This window comes from Nanorana parkeri, unplaced genomic scaffold (assembly GCF_000935625.1).
Source record: "Nanorana parkeri isolate BGI_ZX_2015 unplaced genomic scaffold, ASM93562v1 scaffold767, whole genome shotgun sequence".
NCBI lineage: Eukaryota > Metazoa > Chordata > Amphibia > Anura > Dicroglossidae > Nanorana > Nanorana parkeri.
In genome coordinates, this window is record NW_017307035.1 from 744,213 (window position 1) to 766,397 (window position 22,185).

Sequence of the window (22,185 nt, forward strand, 5' to 3'; positions counted from 1 at the left end):
TGGCAGTTGAAGCCCAGGTTATGAGGGACAAAGGCATCTCAGAGTCTGTAATTTTTACAATGTCTAAATCCAGGAAGACTACTTCCCGCAAAGTCGGTCATCGGACATGGAGGGCATACTTCACTTGGTATGAGTCTCTGTGCATCCACCCCAGGAGCCTGTCAGTGGGACAAATCCTTTCCTTACTGCAGCTGGGTTAGGACTGGTCAGATTTCTGCCCTTTATATTCTGTTTCATAGACTCTTGGCCTCACACTTTTTGATTAATACCTTTGTACATAGAGGCACCCTTGTAGCTCCCCCTATCAGTTTCCTGGGACTCTGTGGGATCTGTCAGGTTATTTCTGCACTTTCGAAATCTCCATTTGAACACATTAGATACATTTGTCTTGCTACTTTTAACCACAAGGTGTTTTTTTTTTGCCATCACTTTGGTGAGGCAAGTGTTTGAGCTGTTGGCTTCATCTTACAAAGAACCCTTTTTGGTCTTTCATAAGGACAAAGTGGTGTTCAGGTCCAGGTCTTTTTTCAAAAGGAAATTTCCCTTCATTGTTTGGATGTAGTTTGGGCTGTGTGTGTCTATCTCTCAGCCACTATTTTCTTTCAGAAAAATCAATTCCCTTTTCCCCAGTCATCTTCCAGGACAGCCATCGAGATATAGGCTCCGCCTGCCTGCAACAGGAAACATATCAACCACATTAAATAAATAGACTCCTCCTTCCATCCCAAGTCAGTTTTTTTGTGTTTCCGCTGGCTACACAGGGACATCGTAATGTTTGTTATTTTTAGGGCTCATGTTTGTTTGCCTTTGGGCTGAGCCTTACCCTGCTAGGCATTGGGACCTACTCCAGGCTTACCTGCTGCAGTGCCTACAGGGATTCCCTATCGGACCCCCACCCTATTTCTGGCCAAGGTTCCCTTCCATCACTCAGGGAAGGCAACCATCCTCCTGTACGTGAGTAGGCACCAGATGGCGGCCCCCCCTGGTGTACAGCTGGGGTAAGATGTAAATAACCTGGAGTGTGCTTGTGTCCTATTGTGGACAACTGTCTGGTGACAACAGGGGCAGCAGGAAGAGGTGTACGGGGAGGCTAATCCTGAATGGATTCCACAATAGTGAGGCAAATTATTGCTCCACCATGTCTAGGTGGCTCAGACAGACCATCATTAAAGCTTATGATCTCAGGGATGCGGTTTCACCCTTTCCTGGCAAAGTGCACACTACTAGATTTGTGTGCACTTCCTGGGCTTTTTGGCATCAAGCAAATGTTTCCCAGATTTGCAAGGTTGCCATGTGGTACTCTATTCACATGTTCTCTAAGTTTTACCGGGTGGATGTTACAGCCTCATCTGATGCCAGCTCCAGACATTAGGTCCTTTAGGCAACTCTTTAAGCTGCAGGCAGTCCTCAGTTCTTATTTGTTTTCTTGGAGCTGTTAGCAATTTGTTTTCTGTTTTGCCCACCACTCAGTTGGACTGCTTTTAGACGACCCAAAGGTTACAGACTTCTATTATTAGAAGAAATAATATACGATTTTTGTACACTCCTTAAAATGTTTTTGTTGGAGTCTATTGAGGGACAAAGGTCCCACCCCTGTTTTTATGATCATGCTCTCAGTACTGCTTTGCCACTAAACTGTAGCATGCTGTAGTTGGAGGGTTTACCCTGGGCTGGTCTGTAGGTATCAGTACAACCTGAGCGGTAAAAACTCCAAGAAAAGGATTTTACAGAAAATTTTAAAATCTTAATTTTTTAATGATCTACAAACCTTGTAAATTCTTCGCTAGTAATGCAGCAGGGCCTACATTTTTAGACAAGGTACAGTATATTTGTTTATATATAAAGACTATTTTTTTTCTGGGGAAAAAAAAGCATTGATTCACAATGAAACTTCTTAGATTGTAAGCTCCTTGATGGTAGGGACTGATGTGAATGAGCAACTATGTAAAGCGCTGCGTAAATTGTCGGCACTGTATAAATACCTGTAATAAATAAATAAGGATATGTGTTTTTTGGTCAGACTGCAGCAGGAAGATAATAGAAGTGTAAACCTATAGTGTTTTTAAATATACTGTACATGTGGGGAAAAAAACTTAGCTACCTGATACAAAGTGTGTTAATATTAATAAAAAAAACCCTGTTTCTATTAATAGTCTGTAGTTGTATATGTACATAGGGGCAGCTATATTTGCTTAATACATAAGCATTGTTTTATAGTTGCTGCTGATCTTATCTGATAAAGACTGCCTCAATAAAAACATTATACTCTCTGTAGTCACCCACAAAGGCACCTGTTAACCCCAGTCAATACGTAGGGTGTACATGACACATCAAGGTTTAATACAGCTCATCAGTCTTTAAGTGTGGTGGCTGAATCAGTTTTCTTTGTTCAGTGTAATTACATGCAAGTACAGAAAAATACCTAGGAACTAATCGACTGCTCTCCTTCAAACAGCTACCAGGTGCCAGCGCACAATTATTTTAGACATACTTTAGTCCACTTATTTATAAGATAATCAGCACACACTCCCCTCAACTCTTGCATAATTTGTCCTTAAGCAGGGCTTAATCAAAGAACGAGCGACTATCTATATGATTGGGTCCTGTTTAGAGTGAAACACTTGACGGGGGAGTATGTACTTATCTTTTTTACTAAAGGTTCTAAAATATGTTTGATATTGGTGTGTGGTGATTTGCCACATTTGTGATGCTATAGAGAAATACCTGTTGATCATGCTAGAATTTAAGTGTCTTAAATTCCTGTGCTCTGAACTGACATTGCAAACAAAGTTAGCCTTCCTAGCTGTCTTCTGTGGAGTACAAAACACCTCCCCCTATATAATGGAGATGAATTTGGATGGGAGCAGCCTAGGATGACCGTGCTATTTTTCCATTGATACAGAAATGTACAGTGAGGTGAGAGTTGTCACCCTCGGACAGGAATTGTAGAATCCAAAGCTTTAAAGTGACACTAAACTCAGGAGTTAAACCTTAAAAATGCATTCAAGTACCTGAACTATAAATAAAAATGTAGCTTATTTGTGTATCACTGAGCTGTAGATCCTCAAATCATCTCTGAATTGGTGCTGACACTGTCCTTCCTTCTGGAGGGTGTGTGTGTGTGTGTGTTGTAAATCTCATGTTCAATTTACTCATTTGTATTGAGATTGTAGTCCATCACAGGAGCGAGCTTAGAGCGGTAGCTACTTTACGACACACACAGGGACCATGGGGAACAAAAGTAGCCACCCTCCAGAAGGAAGGACAGACAACCCACACAGTGGGATGATGTGGGTGGTACTTACCACTGTGAGTTATGATTTCTCTTATTTGGCAGTAATGTTTGGTGACCCTTGAGGGCCGATTTATTAATCTACCATCCCCCCCCCCAGCATATGGCTGGGCAAATGACATTCACAGCACTACCACAACTAGATGGTGATGAGGATTATAAGACATTACTGTACTCCTTGGCTCCATCTAGTGGAAGTATGAACGGCATTCACCCAGCTATTCGCAGATTTGTAAATCAGTCCCATAGGGCTCAGGCACACTAGATGCAGTGCATTCCGGCCCGGTTTTGGTCGGAACGCACTGCCTCGCATTGCGGCTGGCTCACTTTTTAGTGGGGTAGGAGGGGGCGTGGCGGGCCATTCAAGTGCATGGCGCCGTAGCCAGGCCCTCCGGCCGCAATGCGATCCGCCGCACAGGATCGCAAGGCACATTGTGCCTGCGGTCCGGCCCTGTGAGGTGCGATCAAAATAGTGCTCGTAGCATTTTAAACGCACCTTGCGATCCCGTGCGGCGGATCACATTGCGGCCGGAGGGCGTGGCTACGGCGCCATTCACTTGAATGGCCCGCCACGCCCCCTCCTACCCCACTAAAAAGTGAGCTGGCCGCAATGCGAGGCAGTGCGTTACGGCCAAAATCGGGCCGGAACGCACTGCATCTAGTGTGACTGAGCCCTAAATCTCCTGTAAAGTGTCTTCAAACTTGCACATCTGTCATTTTGAGCTACACACAGACCCTGCCCTGTATTCGCTATAATCTGTGTGCCCATTCTCTCTCTTTTATTTTATTAGGCTAGCAATGTTTTTATGTTACAACACTCACTGTATTATGTGTTTATTAATCCTGCGCTGGATATGTGAAAAAAGGATCTGTGCCCTGATAAATGTGATTTGGTGAATATTCTAAATATAATGAAGGCTGCAGCAATAAAGACACCTAGGTCAAATCATGCGTGTTTCCAACTATGCAGCGCCAACTAAAGAATAAAACTAGCTAAATATTAACTGAACGTGCTTAACTTTGATTTAACAATACACCGTGATCAGTGACATAACAAATATCAATCAACAATCGGTGTATGGATCAGTGTAACATGAAATTATTATACCAAATATACATTCATGTATAACATAAATATTTGTGAAATGAAAAATAAAAAATGAGAACAATTGAGAGACTGTATTAAGTGCTCTTTACGATATAAAAACACAATTACCCTGGACATAGAGTCCCACAGGGTCCCTTGAATATTTAGTGTTGGTGTAGAAACAGTGTTCCTGGTGCACAAAGTTTGTAAGTTGATGTGACAATCGCGTGAAACTTGTTGGGGATATGGGCAAATGCCGTACGTATCCCCTCAGAGTGTGCACTCACCGTGATGTGGTGGCTGTGATATGCAGCCAAAAGCGCTTATATGAAAACCGATATGAAATCCAAAGTTTTACACCATCTTTTGACAAAGTAAAAAAAAAAAAAAAACTAATAACAAGAAGACCAGGCATTAAGTTAACCATATTTATTAATGGCACATTTGTAGTCGTAGAACGCACCATTGTTTAGAAAAGTACAAATAGTAGAAAAATTGGAAAAAAATAATACAGAAGGCAAATGCATAGTTAATGTATTACCCAGATCAGAATTTGCCTTATTCCTTTCAGGAAGGTGTCAAAGGCAACTGTTTTTTTTTTTTTAGGATACAGATCTGACATGTAAACATTCAGAGGGGAATTTATCAAAACTGGAGCAGACAAAATCTGGAGCAGCTATGCATGACAACCAATCAGCCTCTCTCTTCAGTTTGTTCAGTTAAGATTTGAAAGTGAAAGAGAGAAGCTGATTGGTTGCCATTGACAACTGCTCCAGATTTTATCAGCTCCAGTTTTGATCAATTCCCTTCTCAGTATGTCCTGGTTACTGACAATTTGCCAGTGCCTTTTGGCAGAAGTGATTGACAGTTTTTTTTACATAAAATGTGAACATTGGATGATTTTTCCTTTCCACAACTGTAACAAATATGGATATTGGAACCACCAACCTTCTTTTTTTGGTATGTAAATATATTCTTAAGTTGGTACAAAACATTTAAAAGATAAGTGCACTTTGAGCACAAATAATTTATTTTCACTTGTCAAAAAAAATCTCAATAAGACGGAATACATGTATTGATCATACTCATGATACACTTATAAGCCCTTATTCACACTAGAAAAGGCTGGCACATACAGCTCCGTGCACAGCCGTAATGGGCAGCTCCCGGGGAGGACATGTGCTGCGTGTGATCAGTACACCGCCCCTGTCCTTCTCTATGGGACTCCGCGGCCATACGCTCACCTCAAGTGCAGGTCCGTAAGGGTGCGCGTGTCCCGGCTCGGACGCAGACAGGATCCATCCTGTCAGCGTCCGAGTACACTCACCCGCACGGACGTGCAGGGTGGGTGAGAGTAGGGGGGTGTACGTCCGTGGATTCCCATAGAGAAGGACGGACTGCGTATTAATCACACGCAGCACCTGTCCTTCCCGGGAGCTGCCCGATACGGCCGTGCACGCAGCACGGAGCTGTACGTGCCGGCCTTTTCTAGTGTGAATGAGGGCTAATGGTCTGCAGCATGTTCTTTTCCGTTCTCTTTCTGCAACAGCTGCTCCCAGCCACCATTGGATGGTGCTATGCCTATAGCAGCAGCCAGGTCTATATTAACAATAAGACTCCTTTACCTGGCTGCAGGCCATTGTGTATGAAACAAGCTGATCTCATCAGGATATGTACACCTTTCTATTGAAGTTCTTGACCGCAGGAACTAGTAAAAATAAATGATTTGTGACTGCAGCTACTTTTTAAAAATATGGAGACAAATAGCTAGCATTTATGACCGTGTATGCAGTGCCATAAATATGTGTGTCACATATCTGAAACATATGCAATGTTTTCCCCTGCACTTTTCAACAAAATATACATATATCGATTTGAAATGAGAAAACCTTTAATTTGACATTCTCTATGAATCTGCTAAATGCGTTACAATAGCCTACTGAAGAGTTTCTCCCTTTACTACTACAATCAGCAAGCTAGACTTTGGGGCTTGGTATGAGCTAGACTAGGTTCTGTAAGCCTTTCTGGCTAGCAAAGTTGTGATATGCTCAGCAATCTAATAGGCAAGCTTGACCTCCACAAGCTTGTTTAGCTTTGAGTGTGAATCATTTCACTAGTATAGGTAGTTGTTAAATGACTAAATTGCAAGCAATGCCTTTAGCATATACAATAAATGGTACTTGTATTAGGAGCAGACTAACACTTTTATAAAAAAAACAGTGTTGGTCGTCAGATTCTTCATTGCATGGAAGTAAACTGAAGCATGCAATATGAATGTACAATACTATGTAATGTTCTCTGTCACCCATGTGGGGCACCATTGTATGAAAATATAGGAAACCCGTACTGAGAGCAATTTGGAGACTGGCATTGCTGACTCCAGTTGGCCGACTATGTTTGGCCCCAACACTTTAGGACACTGATTAGCAAAGTCAGAGTGAAATCAGAAATCTGCGATTTTGAGTCATCGGGGTTGATTTACTTGAAACAAATATGCTGGTTACTTTGCAAGGGAAGTTTCTCTTAGCTTGGTGAATATGGTGAAAATGCACAAAGAAAACCCAATCATGGGCAAGGAGAAAAAAAAAAGGTATGCTTGCACATGATTGGATGATGGAAGTTAGCAGAGCTTCACCTCATTCTCTAAGCTAAGGGAGCATTACCTTGCAAAGGGAACAGCCTATTTGCCTTTAGTAAATCAGCCCCATTGCTTAAAAAGTACTGAAAACAGTGGATCAGTATAATGAACAAACATTTTTTAAAAGGAGAGACCAGCTATAGCAGCCTCCATACGATAAGGCCAAAATGGAAAATCCATCATAGATGGGAGTTCCATCCTTTGTGCCCTGGATCCCGCTAGCCTAAAACCAAATCCGCTCTGAATTTTAGTATTACAAATGTATGATTTGCACTTCTCTATTAGGCAGGGATCAAGAGCACTGGCACAAGAGCAGTTTGTCATTTACACCAATATGCCCCCAGTCTTTCAATTTGCAGTATGCCTGTCCAACAGTCCATTAGGTGCTGTACCCAATTTATTAAAGCCTCTGACACATGAGGAGGTCAATGTACAGGTTACAGAAGTCACCTGCACCAGGTTTTTGAGCTACAGATTCCTTGACTGGGGACACAAATCTGCGATATACTTACCTCTCACCCAGTCCACCTATTCCCGCTTGTGCTTAGTCCATGCCTATGCAGCATTTTGCTAATAAATATTCATGTAGATATTGCAGTAAAATCCATAAACAGCAGTACTTGTGTTTTGTCTGTAGTGCCTTAGATTATGAGGGAGTCTGTTTTTATACATCTTATAGAGAAGGTGTTCCACATAACATGCAAGTTATTATTTTGAGGGGAAGTAAAATATCCCTCCATGAGGATCCCATTATTAGTCTTTAAACTATTTTGACATCTTGCTGATCTACCCACATGTAGTTTGTCAGCAACTAAGCTTAGATCCTAGTTTTTATATACATACAGCATACACTTGGTATTATCATTTTAAAATCACAGCATCAGTCATTTCTGAAATCTACCAGCCTTTTATCAACAACAGGAAAAAAGTTAAAACTAAATTAAAATGGTGAAGTATAAAAAATGTCTTGACTCAGACTTTTATTTGCATAGAGATATGCTGGTTTTGAAATCTGCACGTACTGTAAATACTGTATATGTGCCCGGAAATTGACCTGTAAAATCTACAAGGTGCATTATTGTAAATGAAAATAGCCAAGATCTGTCCCACTTTTCTGCTGTATTAAAGTGCAAATATATGTTGTACCCAGGTATATGCAGTTGTTAGCTAAGTAAGTTTTGGAATTCATTTAAAAAGCAAGTTAGAATAATAAAGCAGTACCGTTTACCTAAGTTAACCTATTTCTTATGAGAAAGAAGATATCAAACAGAACTTCAGCTATGCCTAAGGATCAAGATTCACATTTCTTTAATTTTCCTACCCTTTTTAGTCATCACTGCTAAACCCTACTCTTTTTTGTCCTGCTGCCCTTCATCCCCTTTAGATGGATTCTCACTAACATCCTTTGGTGCATCTTTTTGTTCGTCAGTACCTTTGCTCTGTTCATTAGCTATATCTTTGTCATCACTTTTAGTTTGTTCGTCAGCATTTTCCACCACAGCAGCATCCTTCTCATCGGTATCTTTAGGCTGCTCCTCAGGTATATCCTTATTGTCCTTGTTACTGCTGGTTTGCTCCTCAGAGCCTTCCTCTCCAGCTTTAACCTGCTCCACATCTCCTTCCTTTTTCTCCTCTTCTTTAGATAGCTCCTTCCCTCCTTCCTTCTTATCCCCTTCAACTGTAGGCTGATCCTCACCTCCTTCCTGCTTATCCCCATCAGCTTTAGCCTGCTCCTCACCTCCTGCTTCTTTTTCCCCCTCATCTTTAGCTTGCTCCTTACTTTCATCCTTTTTCTCCCCATCGTCAACCTTTTCATCTCCCCCTTCCTTTTTTATCTCTTGAGCTTTCTCTGGCTCCAGTACATCTTTAGCCTGATCTTCAGCCCCTTCCTGTATCTTCTCTCCATCTTTAGTCACCTGTTCATCTTTTTCCTTTTTCTCCTCCCCATCTTTGGACTGTTGCTCACTGTCTCCTTCCTTTATTTCTTCCCCATCTTTGGATTGTTCCTCGTCTCCTCCTTTTTTCACTTCACTGTCTGTGGATTGCCCCTCTCCCTTTTCTTTTTTCTCCCCATCATCTTTAGCCTGATTTTCACCACTTTCTACTTTCTCCTCCCCATCTTTAGATTGCTCCTCTTTGCCCTCCTTTTTCTCCTCCCCATCTTTGGACTGCCCACTGTCTCCTTCCTTTTTGTCATCCCCATCTTTGGACTGCCCACTGTCTACTTCCTTTTTGTCATCCCCATCTTTGGACTTCTCACTGGCTACTTCCTTTTTGTCTTCCCCATCTTTGGACTTCTCATCATCACCTTCTTTCTTCTCATCCCCATCTTTGGACTTCTCATCATCACCTTCTTTCTTGTCTTCCCCATCTTTGGACTTCTCATCATCACCTTCTTTCTTCTCATCCCCATCTTTGGACTGCTGTTCACCACCTTCCTTTTTGTCATCTCCATCTTTTGACTCCTTATCCTCGCCTTTTTTTTTGTCATCGCCATCTTGGGACTGGTCACCACTGCCATCTTTTTTATTATCACTGTCCTTGGACTTGTCGCCACTGCCATCCTTTTTGTCGTCCCCGTCTTTTGACTGCTCACCACCTCCGCCTTCGGCGTCACCACTGTCTTTTGAAGGTTCGCCACCGCCATCATTTTTGTTATCACCCCCTTTGGACGGCTCACCGCCATCCTTTTTGTCACCACCATCTTTGGACTGTTCACCGCCATCCTTTTTGTCACCACTGTCTGTGGGTTGCCCAGCAGCTACACAATTTAAAAGTTGCTCTATGTGTTCTTCAATATTATCTGTAGAATTCTGCCTTTTATTTTGTATTGAATTGCTGCTGTCATTGAGTTCATTATTACTGCAAGATAATAAAGCAATTGTGAGTGAACATTTTAATGCTAAAAGGAATGATTTTTTTATTCAAACGTATACTACATGAAAGTATCTAGGTTTACAGCTTTTGTTATATCCCTTACCTGACACTGATCCGTAAGATTCCATTCAGGAGGTTCAACTGTTGTAATAGGGTATCGATCCCTGGAGGGACAATCTGCATGAAATTGACAAAAGGTAAAAATTACTGGGGGCATAAACATATACACACGGAGGACTATTTATAAACAAATTGCAGGACCTTTCCCCATGCAAATATCGGTGAACATTCATTTTGGGTTAATAATGTGAAAAACGAATGTTCTTAATATATTTTTCCCAGGTCAAATGTAGTGTGCTGTAATATTACATTATTGCCGCTAGAAGGTGCTAGTTCAGCTCCATTTAGTGGTCGTAATGTATTATTACAACACACTAAATTAGAGATGAGAATATTCATTTTTTGCATTATTCACCCAAAACGAACATACAAAGATATTCACAGGGCAAATAATTGTTTATAAATAGATAATACCAAACATACCACCTTGATCGTGTAACTGTTTATGCCCTCTCTTTAGTTAATAAATGGGTAATGAAGAGTTAATTGTTGAACTATATTTATTTAATAAAATTAGCCATAGGTAAGCCATTCTTACAACATTAGCAACTTTGAAATGATCAAAAATCAAAGTGTGACATTAATGTAGATATATACTGCTCATGTCAAAATACTTTTAATTATGAACTGAACTAGCAAACTTCATTCGTACACACTGCAGGATACTGGACCATTACTGGGGACAAAAGCAATATATTACATTAAAATAAGAGTTTTGCTATAATAAGGCTAGCAGGGCTCTCCAGCAAAGTAATTTTAAATGTTCCAGGATTCAATTTTAGGTTATGCAAAATCAGATTCCTTGAGAACACATACAGCAATCCACTTCCGCACCTTTTTTAATGCCCAACATACTTCCTCTCTTTTCTGCATTGGAATATAAAAACCCTAATTTTCCTTTAAGGGTCTCTTTTCTTTTTTTTAATGAACCTCAATCTTTTACTGCCATGGTTACAGAATCAGTGAGAAACTAGAGTCAGATCTGAAGATTCCTAACAAGGCAGGGACAGCACAGTCTGTGACTCATGGTATGAGTGAAGTTAGCATGAGCTTTGAAAATTAATTGAATGTTACAACAAAAGGATTTTGGAAAGTATATAGGGAGCTTATGAAAATGAGGGTCAAATGCAGTTTTAATTTGAAGCGGTACTCCAGTGTTAAAGTTCTATGCTAGATGATGCTCCTCTTCTGGGTGAAATTAAAGACAGCGTCTTTCAACCCACTTCCTGTGTGCCCAGGCTGTCATGGACACAGCCCCAGGGGGTGCACAATCATACTGGCCTGGGTTTACAATACTGGAGAGAAAAAAGTTGCTCACATGCCATTTCATGAGCAACGTTCTATGCTGTAGTAAGGACTATCCAGCATTGGAGAAAGAGATTTAGGGAGTGGTTACTTTTCCGGACTTGGAGGTGAGCTTCAAGTTATAACAGTAGCTTAACAGCTCCCTGCGGTAGATACGGGACCATTTAATGTCCCCTGCTACAGTATCTTTAAGGAAAGGTACTTCAGTCTACATATTAGCCATAATTACCTGGACATGAGGTAGAGTGGCAATTGATCCATTTTTGTAGATTTCGTTCATGGTTCTTTGCAGGTTTACAGCTTGCTGTGTCACATGTTTCAAGAAAGCAGAACTCTCTCGTGTCCGTTCATGAAAATCACCTAGCTAGAAGCGATGACAAAGGAAAGCATGAATGAGAAATCTAGATTTTATTTAACATAACACATGTTTTAAACCTTTTGGGGAGGTTTGCTTTGCCACTTTTATCCCTGAGATAAAACTTTGCTCTCCAAAGTGAGCAGGAATCCCCTCATAGAAACTTATCAAAAAGATGTCCCCATTACCCCCACTTCTTGTTTAGATGAAACCTGTAAAATGATGGATTTCACCAGAAAAAATAGAGAAGGTGAATAAAAAATAGACAGGTCTTCAGTGGGGACCGAGATAGAAATAAAAACCTATAAATATAGAGATTCTAACCCTTCCCTACTCTATCTAAAACAAAAAAAAGGATTTGGCTAGAAATCCACTATAATTAATTATCACTACAGCTTGCCAGCTTTAAAGTTTCCCAGCAGCAGCATCATATACTGTATGTGTGTTTAGATGAATCTACTCTAATACACTCACATTTACCATAATAACAATTAATTTACAGTAACTTAAAAGAGAACTATGGGGTAACCTTTTTTCACACAACAGGTGATACCAGTGGGGTCTGCTTATATCACTTCAAAGTCATGGTTACGGAAAGGCTGATCCAGGTAGTTGCTAGTTTAAACAGCAATGTTGCAAGGAACCTTAATTGCAGTTGTTGGAGGACGAACCAAAGAAAAAAATGAAAGTGAAAAAAGGCTAGAAAAGACTGCTAAGACTTTTATTAGCAGATCTAAAAAAAAAAAAAGATGTCAATCCTTCTAGAACACTAGCAAAAAACTTAGGCATGCTGGGTAGAAGAGGGATTATCTTGGGGCTGGCCTACAATTTTTTTGTTTGCCAGATGGATGGAGCTAATGGATCCTTTTGTAGGCTGCAGTACAACCCAATAGTATCTGAATTACTATGTCCCTTAAAGGACGAGAAAAAAAAATGCTTATGCCAATGGGTTGATGCCATGGCGTCCCTTGAGATGACTGTCCTTTATGGCAGATATTAATATGGTAGTAGTCAGGTCGTTTTCATGTCTAAATAATAAGCCTGGTCCAATGTAGCTACAGGTGTGTTTTTAGTTTGTGAGATGAAACTGGAGAAATTCCACACAAATACAGACTGCAGGCAGGTAAGTCTTAATGTGAATATCTAAAACACCATCACTAAGGAGACAGCATTGTTAATAGCATTGGGGAAGGAGGGTGTAAGCTTGATAGCATAGTAACATGCTGTACAAATAAACATTTTGAATTTTTAATGGCATTTTGACATATATTCTATAATAAATGTAGCTATTTTCCACATTTTTATACTATGCTGAAATAAAACATAATACCCTACCTCTTAATAGCAGTCACCAACCAATGTGTACATATCTTGACTTCATAACTCCAGTGTGCCTCAACTGCACCCCAGGGACTCCCAAATCTTTAATGGATTTAGAATGTTGCTGATACATCCCAGGTTTCAATGCATGTCTTAATAAACAGTTAAGGGGCACCCATATTGCACTGTTAAATGTCATAAGGTGTGGCTATGCTCTATTTTCTCAAAACTGGAAATGTGCTTAGGACTTTAATATCTTGAGGCACAGTTGAGGCAGTTTTAAGCTACCAACCACAATTGGCATCATGGTACCTAATGTCAACAGATCAGGTAAGTTCAATGTTTTATCCTCGCAATATTGTAATGTATTGCTTAACACAGCACTAATGACATATTAGCTGGCTTACACACTGGTAATCCATTTTGTTGCTATATTACATCCCATAAGAACTCCAGTGCAAGCTTCTTCGGAGTAAATGAAGAAGCTCACATACACTGCCATAATTAAACTTGAAGCAAATTTCGGACTGGTTCTGCACCATGATGTGCCAGGTACATGGTACCTGCCCACCACTGGCAGAAAAAATACAAAAGAGAAGGGATGAATTATAACATGAAAATCAGAATGATGCAGAATTTGGTACTTTTTCATTATCAAAGTGAAGTAATGTAAGCCTTTTTTGTATAAAATTGTTCTTGTAATTTAACCCAGCAATAAAACATCAAAGCTGGGCACTTTATAAAACAACTTTTGCTGTACGCGAGTTATTTTCATAAAGTACAAATTTGCTTACCACTGCTTTGTACATGGTGTATGTTTCCTTTTCATGCTGCATTGCTGCTCTAAATTCTGCTTTGCTGGTATATGCAAGAGCTATCAGATGGTGACTGTATGAAAGGAAGACAATTATTTAGACTTAATTTAGAAAGAGGGAGCATACACATCAATAGTAGCAAAAAGATTAACTGGGACTCATTTGATGATTATGAACTATGGTGTAACTGAATAGCAGAACATGGTGTTGAAATTACTAAAAATAACCATTTGTCACCTTTACAACATACAGGTGAAACTCGAATAATTAGAATATCGTGCAAAAACAATTGCAGTAAGTGCTGCAAAAGGAGCCCAAACCAAGTACTGAGTACATATGCATGCTTGTACTTTTCAGAGGTCCGATATCGTTCTATGTGCAATCCTTGGTTTATTGATTGCATATAATAATCTACTTTTTTGAGGTTGTGAATTCGGGGTTCTTGGGGTTTTCATGAGCTGTAAGCCATAATCATCACAATTATGACAAATCACGGCTTGAATTATCTTGCTTTGCATGTAATGAGTCTATCTCGTATATTAGTTTCACCTTTTAAGTTGCATTAGTGAAATAAATGAACTTTGCACGATATTCTAATTATTCGAGTTTCACCTGTAAGTCTTCTTTACAACCTAAAAAATATGGTGGTCTTTTTATTATAATGGGGTTATGTTCTCTATCCATTTTGGATACAATTATTACTCAGTGGAATTCAGAGTGAAATCAGAATCTCTTACAACTAAAATGGCTATATGTGTGTTGTAACTATGAATAATATGTACAATTATAGATTACAAGATTTAGGAGGTTGCTACACAGAAAAAGAAGACTCAATGCCAGGAGTCCCGAAACATTTTAAATAAAGGGCCAGCTCTCTGTCCATCACACTGTTGGGGGGACCAGGCTGCGACCAGTAGCAGTAAAAAAAATGCCCTTGTGTTGAAGTTTAGAGAGAGTAAAAAATGCCCCATCTGTCTCTGGTCAGTTGGACTAGAAATAATAAATGTCTTCACGTTAGGTCAGTAGGAGTAAAAAAGTGGAAGTAATGGTCTCCCATCATTGGTGTCAGTGGAAGGAATAGTGCCACATCATTGGTGTCAGTAGAACAAATAGTGCCACATCATTGGTGTCAGTGGGAAGAATACTTTCTCATTAATGGTGTCAATGGCATAAGGAAGGCATGCCCTCTCAGCATTGGTGTTCGAGGGCTATTTGCATCTGAATACAAATTAATGTCCCACGCTGAACCTCTCCTGGCCAGATCATAACCAGAACCATGCAGGCACTCTCCAGCTGGAAATCCTTTTTACCCAACAGTGCCTAATATACAGTACATTGCCAGATACTGAAGAACTCTGCATTCTAGAAACCTGTACCCAATACCACTCTGCACACTTCTCATGGATAATGAGAAGGCCCTGCATAGGGGGCCTTTTCATTGCAGGGCCAGTCTATGGCAAGCATCTAGCCCTAGTTTGAGGATGGCTGTTCTATGCCATGTAGTCATGGTTATGGTTGTCAACATTTTTAAAACGTGGATCCTGTATATTTGTAAGTCTGAGGACCAGTCCATCCAAAATTGAAATTGCTGTTTTCTTTGGACTTCTATGGTTTGAATCATCTACTGGAGTCTTAGAATGTTCACGGGTTGTGGTGCCAAGGTCTGTTAAATAAAGTCCCAGTTTCTTCTGCAAAGGTGATTACAAATCTACCATCATCACTCCATTTCATTTAAGTTTCATGGAAAGTCCAATGGAAGGAAATTACAGCCTCACTTGGATATGAAATGGGCTTAGGAGGAATTAAAGGCTAGAAGTTCCATTGGGAGTCCCTAAAAGATTCAAGCTAAAAGGTTGGCTCAACATGTTGTATACTCCAGGAAATATTATCTGAAAAAGCATAAACATTCTACAACTTAAATTATCATCCCTCACTTGCTTCCGAACCCTCTTATCATAGTAACTTGGTATGGTTTTGCTTCTGCAGATTTCCCACACAATTAAATATTTCTCATAGTGGCTTTACTCTTCAAATATAAGATCACTTTAGCACACTGAGTGATTTAAACAGCAGCATAATTGGAGTTATGCTTTGGAAGAGTTATACTTTGACCTTCTGTTGAGACTCCATTCAGGAAATGGTCTCCTAGTAGAACAAAAAAGACCAATCAATTAAAAAACCCTTCTCATATCTACTGTCCTCTCGTCTCTCTGAGCTCAAACAACGTGTATGTGCATGTGTGTGTATGAAGGGGTGCATGGTTTTTGAGTGGCCTTAAGATATCATATGACAGGTTACATCTTTAATTGTTATGACTTGCCAAATGTCATATCATTCTGGTTTTGCCTGATGTTTAGATTTAGTAGCTATGCAGCAGATAAGTAGCTTTATGTTAATACCTCTGGGAAAGAGATGAAAAGTGATCCTGAGAAACATCAGAGGAGAGATTAAAGAACAGTATAGCCAAAGGGTTGTATAATTTCCCTCTGTCAGAAAAGCACGACGCTAGATTTAACAGTGTCAGGCAAAATTAGTGTTTTGCTAGGTATGTGTGCAGTCACAGATAAAGCAACACCCCTGCTATTCAGAAATCAGCCTAAACGGCACATTTTGGCTAAAAGAAGACACTTGAGTAAACTAATGTTCTGAGCCATTACAATATCCCGAGCTATCATTAAACATCAAAGTGGTCACAAAGTGATCACAAAAAAAATCAAACAAAGGGGCTGATTTAGAACGTAGAGCAGAAAATGTAATTGGAAGGCCATTTATAAAATCCAGGTTGACGTACGGATCCTGCAGGTAACTGCAATGACATTAATGTCCTAGCAGACGTATCAACTTTGTAAATATTTAGTGCCTAACTTATTCTAGTATACCAGTGGGTGACTAATGTTTTCATCCTGCCCTGGAAGAACTTTAGACACTTACTGGCTAAGTGTATGTCAGGCAAAATAAAGACAAAAAAAAGAAATAAATTCAGTACATCTCTCCAATGTACATACACATTTATCCATGTTTTATTCCTGAGCCTTTTGCTGACATGTATGTGCACATTTTAGCCCCGAGGATTAGGTAAACCCCCCTGAATTGAAAGCAGAGACCCTGCCTGGAGAATAAAAAGGTGGCAGGTGAAATGTTGCATTATATTTGCGCAGAAGTTTATCAAACCTATATTTTCAGTAAAAAATACACTAAAAATTATTTTAGTGCACATAAACACAATATACTGTATTACCCAATGTTTGGTAAGATATAAAAGATGAAGTTGTGTCAAGTACATAGATACCAGATATGTCAAGCCTTAAAATTGTGTGCAACTGCGAAATGGCGACAAGCTTTGTCACCTAAAATTGTCCATAGGCGACACTTTAAAAGCCTTTACCGGCCATCAGTTTAGAGTTAACCATGGCTTGTGGTCCTGGAATTATTGCTCTCACTCCGGCGTGTGTGGCACAATTACTGTTTTTATACATAGACACACCAAATGCATGAATTTACATTCCTATCTGTGGAGGCAGGAAACATGAAAAAAATTTTTGTTTTTACTTAAAATATTTTAAAGTAAATTGTATTTTACTTAACTTTATTGCTATCACATAGAGGGCTAACAAGCACCCTATGTGATAGCACAATGTATGTGACAATGTAGGTTCTCTTGAAGTAGACATTAGGAGTCTAATAAACCCCTAATGTAACCTAGGGATCCCAATGAAGCTGATCAAGCAGTGATCATGAATGACAGTTCAGGAAAAGGAAGTGACGAAAATGCTCATTGCTTCCGGCTTCATTCAATACAGAGACGACCAGTGGAGCAGGGGATACATAGCGGGGGGTGTAGGAAATTTGGTGGATGTAGATGTGATCAGGTGGCTTTACAGCCCAAATCACTTCTACAAGAAAGTCGACAGTCACTGTGTTTAATAGCCCATACTGCTGCCGATGTAAGCCTTAGGTCAGTGGCAGCAAAAGGGTTAAAAACATTGCAAGTATAGAAAAATACCTGTTGCTCTGCCAAAAAAAATTAAATCAGTTCCGAATTCTCTGCTGTGGAGTAACAATACACATTATTTGGACTGAAATAATCAGAAATGGTGTCACTTCTGCCCAGATGTCATTTGCAAAGTACAGAATTCCTCCCACTCTACTTATCTTCACAACATTAGGAGTAGTTGTTGTTTAGTCCACGATATGAACTGGAAGAGCTAATTAGACTCCCTGAGATAAAAAGGAAAGTGTGCACAGGACAGTTCTGGATTTCTGACATGGTCAACGGTATTTCTTTTTTTGCATTTATTGAATAAAAAGACAAAATGTATCTTAATATTATATTTACCAGACTAAAAGGTATTAAATAGGAGAGGTTCGCTGTTAGGGATTACATACACTTTAAAGTAAACCTGTACTAGAAAAAGATGGATGATGTCATGTTTGGACTTTCCTTTGGAAAATACTACTTTTCTGTTTGTCATACTGAATCAGTGGAGTCACTAACCAAAACAAGTATGCAGATCAGGAGCTCTGACTTCACACTGACCTTCCTGATCTGTATCCTTGTCCCGAGTCACTGGCTCATAGTATTAAAGTCAGAGACAACCAGGTAACTAGGATCTTCAAAATAAGCCCAGCAATGGCATCCTCCATAGTTCTCTTGGAAAAGGTTCATGTACGACAAATAGCAATACACAATGTACAATAACCCAACAGCCAACCATTGATCATTTTCCACTCTTCTGCCTGGAGCTGAAGCTGTCATGGGAGAAATACAGGGGCTGTCATTGCTGATCTCTGGTTTTGGGTAATGCTAGTTACCTGGCTGTAAGTCTAGCCTCAATACTTTCTAAATGACTGATCCAGAACCTGAGTGCATCAGAAGAATCTGAAAAGTCAGCACTCCTTCTCTGCATTCATGTTCCAGGTCACAGACTCAGAACGTATTGAAGCCAAACATACAGGCAACTAACACTAAAAGCAGGAGAGGTCAGCAATGGCAGATCCATATTTCTGTTATGACAAGCTTACTTTAAAGGGCCACTATAACAGGTTACTTAAAGTGTATCTAAACCCAAAAGCAAACATTTAACATAATGCAGCTTACCAATCCTCAAATGTGGTGGCTGCATTTTGTTATTTTTAACCTCTTGCCGTCCGCCCGTAGTTGAAAAACGGACGGACGGCACTGCTGCATCTGCGGGTTGCCGTCTCCAGACGGCAATTTTTTTCTGCTCGCGAGTGGTCAGATTTTATTCAATGAAGTAAAACTTGTATCCCAAAGGAAAAAAAAACCAATTGCTGTAACTTCTTAAAAAGTGTTAGTTGGAGTTCAGATTCAATTTGTTAGTCAAGTCCATTGAAATCTGCTAGTCCATCTAACACTCCACTCCCCACAGGATGACAATGCTGTCATCTAAGTGTGGCTCCATTGCTCCTCCATAGAGTGGAGTCACCCTACGACAGGAAGTGTGTTACTGCACCATATTTCTGTTTTTGGGGGGTTTAGACACAATCTAATCTCTGTAAACTAGTTTGTTTAAGAGTTTTTTTTTAAATTCCTTGATAAATATTTTAAATTTAGGGTCATTTAAAATATATTGTATGTCAGTATAATGTGGGTATATTTTAAAAAACATAGCAGACTTCCTGCCCAATGACAGCATAGAAGAAAATTTCAACTGTCATCGTTTTTCCTTTATTTGGCGGCAGGGTAAAGGGCAGATGAGCATGTGTTGCTGATAGGGCCACCATTAAAGTGAACCTGTTGTCCTGCAAGAGCAAAGCACATGTTCATTTTACACTTCATATACTAATATAAATTAGACAATATATACAATCGACCAAGTTTATTTTATGGAATTCTCTCCACTTGTGGGATCAAATATGATCCCTTCACAATTGGGATGAATTTGTATGAAACAGTGATTGGGTGCACAGAACTGGCAAAGCAGGTGTCAATGGAATTATACTGAACTTTTATGTGATGTGTGTAAGTAAATATTACAATCTATGACAATTAGCTTTAGATGTGTAGAAAGGCAAAGAATGAGAAAACTGTACTGTATTACAGTATAACAATAAAATGGATAGCATGCAGTGGGTTTATTCAAAATTCTAGATACCTCAGGGCCACATCCAAGGATTGTTTTCCATAATACTTCTTGTTGCCCTCCAAAGCTTTCTCCAGAAATCGTAGAGACAAATCACATTCAAGAACAGCTTGTAGGACTACACCAATATTGCTCTGTGAAGATGAGAAGAGAGGTAACAGTGAACGCGTGTCTCTTGATGTAGATGTCACTTCTGTTGTGTCACATTGTATTGATGAAGTCATGTCATCATTACTTACTGCAGTGTTTCTATACAGTATGTATAGAGGATTCTTTTGACCTACACACTAAACAGGAACATTCAGATCCCTGAGATCACCCTCAGTGCTCCACTAGGGATTGCAGTATGAATCCAATCAAGCATGGGGAGAGCAGCATCACTGTATACATTCTTACTGGACATGATAAATATGGTCCTCATCAGTCACAACTACAAAACATTTACAGATATGTTAACTTATACAAGAAAATGACAAGCAGATCACCTTGTATGCATAAAATGTAATGCATGTAAGAGCTGTACAAATGTGGAATAGGCTCCCCTTTAGAAACTAGTCCTTGTTGATTGTTTAAAAAAAAGCTGGATGCATTCCTAAGTGCACCTAATATAACTGGATATTAGCATGTATTAGTAATAACACCAGAGATGGTTGATCCAGGGAATATCTCATTGCAGTAGGGGATCAGGAAGGAATTTCTACCCACGTAGGAGCAAATTGAACCATTATTTGTAAGGGTTATTTTTGTTGCCTTGTTCTGGATCAACCTGACTAACTATGTAACGCTGTGAAATCCGAAAAAAATCTAAATTGTAAAGACTGCTTGGCTCATCCCAGAACAACATCAATGTTTTCTTTAGCTTCCTTCTTAAATACCGCTCCGGGAAAAACACAAGCTCATACACCATACAAGCGGATTTCCTGTATCAGCATCTTATTCTGGGATCCATTGTCTGGCAGAAAAGTAACCAGTCCATGATGGCCCATTATAAACAGGCCTGCCTCTGAATGTACAGTATACTTTGTTGTCACGGCTGACCAGATTGTATTGTTCGATCAAAATGTGAAATCTATAGATGAATTGCTTATAAAAGCAAGTGATCAGAGTTTCACCTCAATACAACAGTATTTCTTCATTCCTCATGTTTAAAACTGTAGCTGTAGTTGGCACGCAGGGAAGTAGAACAGTGTCCTTTTAAAACTATGATTCCATGTAAAAAAAGTACAATCACAGAACACAACAGTGAAGGTAAGATATTAATTCTGTGTACACCTAAAACATTGGACAATGCAAGCATAGCATAATATAGGAAAGATTTATTTGCAATATCTAAAAATGAAATGATTTTTTGAAAACTTGTTTATAACTTATTTACTGCAAATTCTAACTTAATTTTATCTTGCCCATAGATTGTCAGAAAATCTTATCAATAACATCCCTTCCCTCCCGGCATATGTATAGTGAACCAAACATTTTTCTTTCCTTCCAGAGATAAGGAGAGCATATCTGATCTATCGGTTTACATGGTATAGCTGTGACCATAAAAAAGACTGATTTTCCTGATGAAAAGATGAACTAAAGCAGTTTGACATGTTTGTTGCTGATTTATGTTCTATGGAAAATGAAAAGACCAGTACTCCTAAACTTCAAATATTTTATGTAAAAAAAAAATTTAAAAATTTAAAAAAAAGATGTACACTAACATTAAGAACAAAAATGTACAAAATAGATTATTCACACTGTATTATCTTTTTGACATTGCAACTTTAGATCTGAAGCTGCTACATATTCATCAATCAGTGATATAAAAATTCTCTTATATAGAACATTTTTATATCAGACTAAATTACAATGTGCATTTACTAGTCTAGTAACAATCTTATAGACTCTCAACTGCTGCATAAAATTGATCTAAAGTCACCCCTTGTCCAGTCATTAGGTTTTTCCACATGTCCAAGTATTTCCATGTTCCCTGTAATTCAATATAAAAGATATTCTCTTTTAGAGAGCCAGTACTTACATCTAGTGTAGCCATGGTGGGATGATCTTCACCTGCTATGACCAGCATTAGGTATCGAGCGCGATATAACAGCTTCAGAGATACTGGTAGCTGTCCGCTGGCAAAACAGTAATGTGAGAGAAGGACCTGTTGGAAAATACATTAGGATACGATTACGTTGATTGACAGGACATATTAGAGGGTGTGCCTAAAATGTCCTGCCCTTTTTTTGTGAGACCTCCCCAATTCTTCAAGTTCAATTAAAGGAATGAG

The 22,185-nt window shown here is 39.4% G+C and overlaps 1 protein-coding gene across 1 annotated transcript in view; it reads right to left on the reverse strand.

Annotated features, from left to right (window-relative positions):
• Positions 1-8,363: 8,363 nt before the first annotated feature.
• The window catches only part of LOC108793632 (clustered mitochondria protein homolog), a 51,606-nt gene continuing 37,784 nt past the window's right edge, over positions 8,364-22,185 (reverse strand). The window contains exons 21-26 of the mRNA XM_018564631.1: positions 21,934-22,059; positions 19,926-20,047; positions 13,789-13,882; positions 11,549-11,683; positions 9,998-10,071; positions 8,364-9,879 (exon numbers count right to left, since the gene is read on the reverse strand). Coding sequence (XP_018420133.1) covers positions 8,364-9,879; positions 9,998-10,071; positions 11,549-11,683; positions 13,789-13,882; positions 19,926-20,047; positions 21,934-22,059 — 2,067 coding nt within the window. The remainder of the gene's footprint in view (positions 9,880-9,997; positions 10,072-11,548; positions 11,684-13,788; positions 13,883-19,925; positions 20,048-21,933; positions 22,060-22,185) is intronic.